Here is a 12143-nt window from a genome sequence, read left to right as displayed (position 1 = left end):
ATGACTTCACCATCAATATAAATAGGGACTTATGTTCAATATGAAAAAATCACTGGCAAAGTAAAACTATGTGTTGAAAATAACAGTAACTTTAGTTTAAAGAAAAACAATCTCTCATCTGCTTTCTTCACTGTGCAAATTAAAATATCAGTTGCATTAATAATTTATTCTGACAGATGTGTAAATGAAATTTTTAAACATTTACTAATTAGACTATAAACCCTTAATCTGTTGTCACTGTGATTTAAAGAATAAATGTGCTTGGTGTCCTTAAAGAACACTACCTTTCAGACAGGGTACTAGCACACAGCAGTTTGTGTAAATTATCTTAGAGCAAGATGATCCTTTTAAAGGCATACAAATTCTTAAAACAAATTCCGTTCAGGGATATATATAATTCTTCATCTCAGAAAAACCATCTCTTAAGAGTCACTGCTCCATGAACTAGTTTCTTTGAGGCAGATAGCAGAGTTTACATCAGCTTGGAGGATAATTATGAATAATTAAATTGTATGCATAACCATGTTTCAAAATATTTAGTACCATTTAATGAAAAAGAGCTATCCTTTTAAAATAAAATCTTGTGAACAAAAACAGCAAGCTAAAATAATGCGAATTCTTAAGGTTTTTAGTAAGTTCTTTCATAGAGCCTTTCAAATCTGACACCTGAGAATGAATTCTGACTCTACTACTTACTTGTTATGTGGTCTTGGGCAAGTTTGTAATGTCTTTGTGGCTCTATTTATTCATATGCAAAGTAGGAATAATCACAGTACTGATTTTATGTTGTTGTTTTTTTTAATAAAGATAGCATGACATAATCCCAGTGAAATGGACAGAACCCTGCTTTGCCTACAGTAGCCATCTGGGTGTTAGCTGGAACTATCACTACCATTGTGACTGCCATCACTACCACTAATGACAACTAGTTGTTTCTAGTGACCTTCCCCTGATGCACAATGGAAGAAGTTTCCTTGGTAGGACTAAAAAGCTCAGGCTGACTTTTTAATGCTTCAAGCTGACACCCAACTCAAAGTACCTAATGACTAACATATTATGTATATGAAAGAACAATTATTAAGAAAATCAGCCCAGAAGATCAAAGTGAGTGGCCTATTATCAGAAACCAGAAAATTTTTCTTTATCAGATTCTATTCTATATGACTAAAATAATGATCTGTTAAGTCTAGCTTTAACTTGTACAATCACAAAATTTATGAACCTTAAAATCAGGTGTGCTCTATTCACATAGCTCCAAATCCTTGTGCCTTATTTCTACAAATTCTACTATCCTTCTCCTGATAAAACTAAAGGATGATAATAAACATTAACAACCATGTGATAAGGCAGACTCCTTTCTGGGTGTGTCAAGTGGAATAGTAAGGTTTCAGTACAGTATATAATACAATTTCCTGAGTAGAGGAACAAAAGTTGCAGAATTTCAGGATCTTCTGTTGTCCTCCTGGTTGTACATTCCACTGCCCTGGAAGAAGGCAAATGCAGGATGTACAAAGAAAGTAAGAATGCTGCTAAAATTGATTTATGACCACACAGAGGCTGCCCTACTCCCTACTGGAAGAATATATATATATAAGGAAAGCAGTTATAGCATGTGGAGACTCAAGGAGCTCAAGAGAAGCCACACAAAAAAAGGGAGGGAGAGAGGGGGAGAGAGAGAGAAAGAAAATGGGGCTATATAGTTGGAAAGCAGCCTCATAGTGGGTTTTTTTTTTAAATAATATATTAACAGATGTTCTAGGTCTGTACATTCCCACAGCAGAACACGGTCAAGTGTCATTCGCTTAAAAAATGCAAGCAATGTTTACACAAGGAAATATTCAGTATAAAGTGAATATTTAGTATAAAAACAGTCTCCAGCACCTGATGACTGCCATTCTACATTGAAAACAATGGCCTTGGTACCATATGAATCTCAAGAAGAAATGTTACTGTATACAATCCTGTGACCCACATCCACAACAGGATGGAGAAATTGCCCTACTGATCTTTCCATTGGAAAATTTCACAGCAATTTTCTATCCAACTCCCCAAATTTTCTGACTTCTGTCACCATAGAATGGTTTTGCATATGGTACTATTTTGCACCAAGCTTCTTTTGTTTAACAGGTTTCGAACATTCACCAATATTGCTGCATGCATTAGAATCCAATCATTTTTATTGATGAGTTGAATTCAATCCTTCAAATGTTGCATTTTTTTTTTTGTTAGACATTTGGAATGTTTCTAGGCTTTAGTTTTTACAAATAAAACTAATAATAAGGATGTAGTACCTATGAATAGAATTAATGGATCATGGGTAAAAGAAAAAAAAAACTTATTTTAAAAACTGCTGCCAGGTACAGTAAGGCATACCTGTAATCCCAGCAAGCTGGGAGGCCCAGGTAGGAGGATTGCAAGTTCAAGGCCAGCTTTGGATACTTAGAGAGACCCTTATCAACTTAGTAAGACTCTGTCTCCAAAAAAAAAAAAAAAAGTGTGGGGTTGGCATTATAGCTCCGTGGTAAAGCACCTCTCTGTTCAATTCCCAGTATCAGAACAAAACAAAACAAAAACAAAAAACCCTGCTAAATCTTTCTACACAGTAATTGTGTGATCTTATCCTTCCACAACAATTTATTTATGAGAGTTCTAGACAATCTGCATTCTTGTTAACACTGGGGTTTTCACTCATGATTTAGGTTAAATCAATGAGTACAAAGTAGTACCTTAGGGTTTTATTTATTTATTATTTTTTCTTTCTTCTTCTTCTTTTTTTTTTTTTTTACAGACAGGATGTCAGTGAGTTGCTCAGAAGAGCCTCGCTAGGTTGCTGAGGCTGGGTTTGAACTTGCAATCCTCCTGCCTCAGCCTCCCGAGTTGCTGGGATTACAGGAGTGCACCACTGCACCCAGCTATCATGGTTTTAATTTCAATACCCAAATAACTAATGATATTAATCACTTTTAGTCCAATGGCTAATTGGACTTTTCTGTATGTTCCTTCCAGTGGTGTCTGTTCAATCCTTTGCTCTAATGTTTATTAGGCTGTTTTTTCTTATTGTTGCTTTGGAAGAGTTCTTCATATCCTGGATATGTGCTATGAATATTTTTTTCATCCTGGGACTTCTCTATTCATATTATTAATGGCATCTTTAAAAAAATTATTATTTTTATGTGGTGCTGAGGATGGAACCCAGTGCCTCACACATGCCAGGCAAGTGCTCTACACACACAACCCCAGCCCTTAATGGCATCTTTTGAAGAGCATGCTACAATTATCATAGATACTTGTGAAATATTTCATCTTAAAATGTATTTTTACATACTTTCTTGTTTAAGCATTAAAGCCACCAGGACTGCTGGACACATACTACTACTGTCATTTTACAGATTCAGAATTTGAGGTTGAGAGGTGAAGCTCCTTATTCACACAACCAGTTCTTAGTGGATATAAGATTTTCTAATGCTAAGTTCAATTTTCTCATAGCTACAGCATTTATCTAACTCCCTGTATTTATTTTTAGTTCTCCATTCTATAATTATCTAATAAAGTTCTTCAGGGAATTCGAACTTAGAGGAAATAAGATTAAATGAATAAATATGACATTACATGAATCACTTCATTGAAATTTGTTGGAAAGACATTAAGATTTATTATAATGTTTGAATTTTGCCCTTCTATGCCACTTTTCATTAATTTCCATTAGCTAAACTTAAGCCTCTTTTGCCTTAGGGTATGACACATTTTCTCTTAATTTTATTGACTAAGATCCAAATTTATACGCTAGTTTATGCAATACATTTTAAAGCTTTCTTCAGGGCTTAAGTTATTCTCTGTCCTAAAAAATTTAAGATGCTTAGATAGGCCATAGAAAATTCTCCCCTGTTATTACTGAGTAAACTAATGCATATCCAGAGGCTGAAGGAAATCATCAGCTTACCATGCATTTTATTTACTGCAGGCAGGGACTTCGCCATAGATGGCTGAGAATGGTATGTAATGAATGCATCAATACCCAAATAAAAATGTATGCATGCTCAAATCTGACTCATACAATTACCTTTGGATCCTTGTAAAGAAAAAGGTGTCCATCCCGTAAGACAAAATAGCGGTCTTGAAACTTATTTCCAGACAGTATTTTGGATGGTTCTTCTTTGATTTTCAAGACTCCTTCTTTGATACTTTTCTCTGTGAAATACAGCATTACTTCTGTAAGTTGGGTACATTTTCACTTTATTCAGAGTACAAGAGAAAACATTTGCTTACTTTCAGTTTTGACAATACAAAACAATAACTGTTACCACAAAATAGTTAAGGTGAGTTCCTGGGGAACACCTTTCGTCAAGGGTATTGCTCTTTATGCTCTACAGGCCCGCCAGGTCCATCCAAGTGCATGGACACAGAAAAGGCGGTAAGTCTGAACTGAGGTGTGCTGAAAGTATAAAATATATACCAGATCTTGAAGACTTTGTTCAATTAAAAAGTATCCTGTCACTATTTTAAATGTTGATTACATGTGGAGGTATTTTGCATATGCAAATAAATAAAACATTAGTAAAATAATAAAATTAATTTCTCCGTTTTTTTTAATACTTTTCTCAAAATGTGGCTACGACACAATTTAAAAGTACATGTGTGAATTCTATTTCTATTGAACAGCCCTAATATAAAAAATGCAAATAAAAGAAAACATCTTCAGAAATTCAAACTCAGGAATCTAGGAATTCTAACTCAGGGATTCTAAGGGATTAGAAAAATTACTGTAAATATGAGATAGGCCAGAGTCAGAAAGGCTGCAGTAGAATATTTAACAACAATTATATTTCATGAGCAATGCTGTCATTGTTCCATGCTTAGAAATTGCTTAAACTAATTCTATTAACAACTACTTTCTGGTAAGAACACTAAAATTTGTATTTGTATCATATGGATGATGAATCACCTGTCTAAAAGGTTCCCATGAAATCCAGATATTCAACTGACAAGAACTGAAGAAGAGTAGGGGGAAAAAAAAAAAAAAAACAGGATCTTGAGTCAAATGACCATTACACGGTCATTCTGGTGTCAGCATCTGCTTTTCCCATAAACCAGAAGTAAAGATACCTATTCTGCAGGACTGCTGTGTCCCTTACATTGGAAAATATACCACAAAAAAAAAAAAAGCCATAGGGCAAAACGCTGCTATCAGGATTTAAAATATCCACGCATAGTTTCTGTAATTTGCAAAATAACTTGAAAGATTTCAGAAAGAATTCTTAGATTTAAAGTTAATAAGCTTTAGGTGTTTTTTTTTCAGATAAAACCTTTATTATGACTTGTATCAGAAAATAAAGTTTAAAAATAGGTTAAAAAATATGAGCATGGCATGACTAAATGAAAGCAAAAAATCTGGATTAAATCTGACCATAAACAAGAACACAAACATAGATAATTAGCAAAACCAGATGGTGTTAATGACACATATACCAGCATGTACTAAATCATATGCCAACAAAGGTTCCTTTTAGGTATTTTATGACTATAAAATAATTACTTAAAATGTTCTACTAAAATTTGTCTTCTGGTACATTCTCTTAATACTCTGTTATGTAGAAACATATTGTTAGGGTATTTTACAGGTAAATAAGGAAAGATATACAGCAAGCAATTTAGGAAACACTGGATGGACTTAATGCTTTGGCTGAATTAGAATAGGAATGTGAAGAAATCCATATAATATTATTAGTTTAAAAGTAGGCAAAGAATTTTAAAAGCTAAAATTACATTGTGAGATATATTTTATATTGCTTACGCCAGACAAAACCCACTCAATTCTTCTGATGATACTCATCATTTTAATTATTGTTCAAATTAATAAACATCTAAAATCTTACCAATAAGAAAAAAAGCTAAGGCCTATTGTCTAAATGACCCATTCATTGGTCAAAGAGAAAGCAGGCTTAGGGAAAAAAATACCCATTTCTGACTTTGGGTGTATACTCATTAAAAATTTATTTTAATAGTAATTGTATGTAATCCAGTATGTTAGCTATATATTACTAAGGGAAACCAGAGGTAAGCTTTGAGAAGAAAATATGTTAAGGATGAGGGAAGAACACAAAGTAATTTGCAATATGAAATCTGAATATAAATGTTAAGAATATAAACAGCTTTCTAAAAGTTCTCACACCTAAATTTCTGTCTGCTTTCAAGATGTTATAATAAATTAAAAGATATCTATTTAGTAAGGGCGAAAATAAAGGTGCACATACACTTTGTTGGGCATTGTGCATGGTTGGAAGTAACAAAGTCAAGGTTATAGATTCAATATTTCCAGTAATTCACACTTTCATGCTGGTTAGCTACCGCATGGTCCCTAAACTTGGGGAGATTTTGCTCATACATTTGACTCTCTCCATCTTATCCCCAACAGAACATTCCCTGGCTCTAGATTAATCTAGCTCAGCAAACAAAAAGTGCATATCAGTTGGGTCCACTATGACTGCTCTCTAGGTGCTGTCAGCTCTGAGTTCAACTCTAGTCTGTTGGTATGAAATTTTCTTGGCTTGCATGTACCACTAAGATCTTCATAGTATGACAGCTTCCTCATAATTCTTGAGTTCTGGTAAGAACTCTGTGCTATGTGTCTCTGTGCTATGCCTTTGGAAACTCTCTTTGGAATCCTGTGATACCTGGACTGTTCCATAACAGTCATATTTTTCTAACTCCTCACTTCAGAGTACTAATATTTCCAATGTTATATAAGCAAAATTTCTAGCCAAACCCCTTACTATATAGTCATTCCATATTCATCATGTTCTCCTGATCTAATCAGAAGGTCAGGTATCACATAATCATATGGTCCTATTTTTCCTATTTTGTTTCTCCTCCTCTTTTATAACCGTCCCTTGCTACATCTCTAATGCATTAGCTTTGTTCACATTTTGAACATCCTGAACTTTGGATCTCCTTTGTTTTTCTTGTGGTTAGTTTATCTAAGGGCTTACCAACTTTGTCAAAGAGCAAACTTTTCTTTGCATTGACCCTTTGTAATTTTTTAATTGTCAATTTCATTGATTTTGGCTCTGACTATAATAATTTCCTTTCTTCTAAAGGTTTTGGAATTAGTTTGTCCTTCTTTCTCAAGGGTTTTGAGATGCATCAATAGGTTATTTATTTGGGATTTTTCTGATTTTCTTAAATAGGCACACACAGCTACAAACTTTCCTCTTAGAACACCCTTCATAGTGCCCACTAGTTTCAGGTACATTGTAGCTTTGATTTTAAGAATTTTAAATTTCTACTCTGCTTCTTCTGTCCTCCATTAAACATTCAAAAGTATAATGTTCAGTTTCTCAGTGTTCATATAGTTTCTGCAGGGTTATTTAATTATTTTGGTGTTGATTTCTAAGCTTATTCTATCATGATCTGATAGAGAGTTGCTTGGTGGCTTAAAATATTGTCTAGCTCAGAGAAGGTTCCCAAATACTGAGAAGAAAGTGGATTCATCTATTGTTAGATGAAATATTCTATAGATGTCTGTTAAGTCCATTTGATTTAGAATATTTTTCAGGTCCAAAGAGTCTTCACTACATTTATATCTACATGGTGTATCTATTGATGAGATAGGTGTGCTTAAATAAATTGTACTGGGGTCTGAATCTTTAATTCTACTAATGTTTTAAGCAATTAGGTGCAATAGCGTTCGGAGCAGTGTGTAACTATCATTGTATCTTTTGTTGAAGTGTTCCCTTTTTGCTTGTGAGTCTCTTGCAAGGAATATATAGTTGGGTCTTGTCTTTAAAACTCATTTTGCCAACCTATGTCTTTTATTTGGAAAAGTGAGACCATTTACATTCAATGTTATTATACAGAGGTATTTATTAATTCTTGGCATTCTAATTTCTTTTTTTTTCCATCTCAACAAAAATCCTCTTAAGACCATTCTGTTATATTTGCAAACACACATTAATTTACATACTAAATAATACACGAAATTTCTTGAGAGTTTAAAATGAGATCTTTCCAATCTTTTCATCTTTAGAATTCCCAAACTTTTCTTTCTGTGCTTTTTATGTTGATATCTAACTTGTCCACTTTAGTTGTGAGTTGGTCAAGAATGTCATCTTGCTCAATTTCTGTATTTATCCCTAGGGCTATGTGCTTGAGACCACCTAGTCCCATCGACAGTTCATCTAGGTTGCTGTCAATTTTCTGTTGATAGGCTTGAAGATGTAGGCTCTTTGGATAAAAGCATCTGTACTCATAGCAGAAATCAGGCCCTCCAAAGACAGAGCCTATATTATTTAGCTTTCTGAGGTTTGGGTGGCTGGGTTGGTACTTTGTCTCCTGTTCTGTACTTGTATTTACGGCTTCTTTTAATCTGCTGTTCTCCTGGGGAGTGGGCATACCACTCTATTCAGGTAGGGTCTCTGTTTATTTGAATTTGAAGTAACTGATGAGCCCCCAAACACACTTAATGCTACTGATATGTTTCTTACCCGTCTTCATATCTTGATCCATTTTGTCTACCATTTTTTTTTTCTGTGTGTTCTGGTACTACTAGCTGCTAAACTAGTTCATAAGGGACAGGGACCTACTAGTGTTGGTGGCTCTGGCCTCTTCCCTGCACAGCACATCCTACCATAGGTACTGGTGCCTATCGGCAGGTGCTTTGGGTCTATGAGGGAAGTTGCAGGCATCCCTCCAACTGGCTGGATGAGAGTCTTTGTCTTCCTCATACAAAGGGCTGTAGCTTTTTGGGTAGGCAGACATGGTGCCAGTGAGAGTCTCTGTCAGGGAAAAAGGAAAAATGTGGCTAGCAGTGGCCAAGAACTGTGCCCTGTCCTTCAATCCTCCAATCTGACTTATTTATAATGTTTAACTTGGTACTTTTTCTTATCTCCTTACCTGCTTTTCAAATGAGATTTGTTCATTTGAGAGTTGCGGGTTTTGTTCGTGAAGTTTCTTTTTAAAGGTATTTTCTGCATTACTAGCTTAATGATCATGAATTCTTCTAGTTTTTGCTAATCTTGGAAGGTTTTTATTTCTGGTTTTGAAGGATACTTTTGCTAGATATAGTCATCTTGGTTGACAGTTATTTTCTTTCAGGAATTAGAAGACATTATTCTAAGCCATTCTGGATTTTAGAATTTGTACGAAGAAGTCAGAAGGAATTATGATTGACTTGTCTGTAAATGTGACCTGATATTTTTTCTTAAGACTTTTAAATTTCTTTGTTCAGTATGTTAGGCATTTTAATTACAATATGTTGTCAAGAGGTTCTGTTTTGATCTTGGCTACTTGGAGTTCTAAATGCCTTCTGTCTATGGATGTCTCCTCTTCTGAAGATTTTGAAAATTTTTCTGTTATTATTTCCCAGAAAAGATTTTTCATTCCATTAGCCTGCATCTCACAATGTTCTTCAATTCAGATGATTTTTATATTTCATCTCTTAATATTGACCCAGGGTTCTTTTGTATTCTGGTCATAGTTACTTCTTTAATGTTTCTCTTTCTGAATGTTAAAGGCCAAACATTTCATCTTCCATCTCAAAGACTTTGTCTTCAGGATGGCCTATTCTATTAGACTTTCAACTGAACATTTTGATTTATTGTGTCTTACAGGGAAACACAGCAACAGGCTGAAAGTGAAAGGATGGAAATTGATATACCATGAAAATGGAGCCTGACAACAAGCAGGAGGAGCTACTCCTAGGTCCAAAAAAAAAAAAACAGACATCAAGCCAAAATCTTTGCCAGTTGCTTTTCTGACAGGGTAGTAATATCTAGAATACACAAAGAACTACAAACAAACAAACTTAATACACACACACAAAACAATGAATGGGATGAAAAAGACATTTTTTAAGAAAAGAAATTCAAATGGCTAATAAATAAATAAATAAATGTTCAACATCCCTAGCAATCACGAAAATCAAATCAAAACCATACGAGATTTCTTCTCACTCTAGTTATACTGGCAGCCATCAAGAAGACAAAGAATGAATAAATGCTGTTGAAATGAGAAAAATGTGCGTTTGTGTTAGTGGAACTGTAAATTAGTACGGCGACTCTGGGAATCAGTATGGAGGTTCCTCAAAAGACTAGGCATGGAACCAGCATACAGTGCAGCTATATCACTCCTTGGTATTTATCCTGAAGAATTAAAGTCATCATACTATAGTGATACATGCATGCCCGTGTATACAGCAGCCTAATTCACAACAGTCAAACTATGGAACCAGCGTATATGTCCATCAACAGATGAATGCATTAAAAAATGTAGTATATATGCTCAATGGAGTTTCTTCAGCAATAAGGAAGAGTAAAATTATGTCACTGGCAGGGAAATAGATAGAACTTGGAAATATTATGTTAAATGAAATGAGTTAAATTTAAAAAGTCAATGGTCATATATTTTTTCTAAGGGAAAAGAAAGGCAATAGTCAAATCTTATGAAAATCGAAGGGAAATGAGTAGAGTAGAGGAAGGCTCCAGAAGGAGGGAACAGGGCAGAATAAGGGGAAATACTGGGGAATGATATTGGACAAAGTGTATTGTTATATCATGTGCACATATACATATATACCAGAAATCCCACCATTATGTATACTATAATGCACCAATAAAAAATAAAGAAAAAGCTTTTAAAATAAATCTTAAAAAGTTCTTCCTAATATAAAATTGGGTATGATTTCCTTTGTTTGGTATTTATTCCATAGAAAATATATATTTCTTTAATTTGGAGGAAGCAGAATTACTAATACATTTTCACTCATTGTTTTACATTCATTCAAAATGAATTTCACAAAAATTTAAATATACAACTGAGAGAACACCAACGTGGACATAATAGCTTCTTGAAACTAAACTATTTCTCCCTTCCATTGTTTTATTGACACACGAAGATTTATGTTAGAACACAGTGGTTGAGATTTCCTTAATTCTGTAGTAGATAATAATAAAAATTAAGACTAGTAGATACAATAATATTGGGATACTGCAAGGAATAAATCTATTTCATAGGATAGCCAACTATACTCCCCATCACCACCACATTCCCAGTTGATTTTCCTTTTTGTTATTTTATGGAAGAGGATAAGATTAATAGAGCTAGAGGTTTAATGACAACTTTTGGTACATAATTTTCCATAAATAGTTAAATTATAAGTGTAGTTACTACTGAAACATAATTGATTAGAAAAGTGCAAGAGGCTCTTGAATTCTGTCTTCTATACTGAGACAAGAAGAACTGAACAAAGAATCATATTTCCCTGAGTAAGAGACATTCAGTGTTGAAAGAGATGTCAAGGATAATCTACTTGAATTGTGTTTCAGCACTTGGAACCTCTCCATAAACATCCTGGCCTGAAATACTCATTTATCTCATGCTGTGTTTGTACCCTTGTATTTAAATAGGCTTCATATATTTAGATTTTCTGTTCCCACTGGGTAAAGATAATGCTTAACAAACCTTTAAATTTTCTATCTTGGAATTCTATATGAAACAGAAAGCTAATAAAACTCACCAATTGGTTTTTCCACTAGAGAGTCGCACTATCAGAGAAAAGACATTCACAGTCTATAGTAAATATAAAGGACTGTTATAAATATTCAAGAAAGTACTTTAAGTGGGCTGGATCTTACCTTCAACCTTTTACACATTTTGAATTTAGGAAGATTTAATGGGAAGTGGAGAACAAATAATTTCATGTAGACTATACTTTATGGGCTGCTTTTACTTCTGTCTGAATTTTATTTTATTTTCTTAACTCTATTGACAGTGAAAGTCTTTCCAGGTCTGAATTTTGCCTGAAGCAGTTTTGCATTTTTCATTATTCTAATATAAAATTTAATTCAAAACCATCTGTCATATACAACATCCTATATTTACAAACATGTAGGAATCTTATATTTAAGTTACAAATATATGTTGAAATTATTTCTTCTCTATTTCAATCATTAAGATTTTATTCTCATGAATGAAATTCTATTTGGACAATTTAAATAATTTTAGTGATTAAAATGAGACTTAAAGTAAAATTATTATGGAACCTTAAGAAAAGCTGTTTATAATTTGTGACTGAAAGTTTGAAACTCAATATAAAAGAATTATAGTAAAAGATGGACTATGACAAAGTCTAAATCGCAATTTAAATGAAG

At 33.7% G+C, this 12143-nt stretch overlaps 1 protein-coding gene and 1 pseudogene across 2 annotated transcripts in view; both read right to left on the bottom strand.

Moving 5' to 3' along the window:
- Arap2 (ArfGAP with RhoGAP domain, ankyrin repeat and PH domain 2) overlaps positions 1-12143 on the bottom strand; it is a 169422-nt gene that overhangs the window by 18868 nt on the left and 138411 nt on the right. Inside the window, exons 27-28 of one of the 2 annotated variants that reach the window (XM_026386588.2) lie at positions 9477-9495; positions 4061-4181 (exon numbers count right to left, since the gene is read on the bottom strand). In XM_026386588.2, the coding sequence (XP_026242373.2) occupies positions 4061-4181; positions 9477-9495 (140 nt within the window). Of the gene's footprint in view, positions 1-4060; positions 4189-9476; positions 9496-12143 lie in introns of both variants that reach the window. The other variant, XM_026386586.2, reaches the window with a different exon arrangement.
- On the bottom strand, positions 8020-8754 carry LOC113180542 (synaptosomal-associated protein 29 pseudogene; annotated as a pseudogene).

Source organism: Urocitellus parryii, chromosome 10, assembly GCF_045843805.1.
Source record: "Urocitellus parryii isolate mUroPar1 chromosome 10, mUroPar1.hap1, whole genome shotgun sequence".
Classification (NCBI taxonomy): Eukaryota; Metazoa; Chordata; class Mammalia; order Rodentia; family Sciuridae; genus Urocitellus; species Urocitellus parryii.
This window is presented reverse-complemented; position numbering and strand designations above follow the sequence as displayed.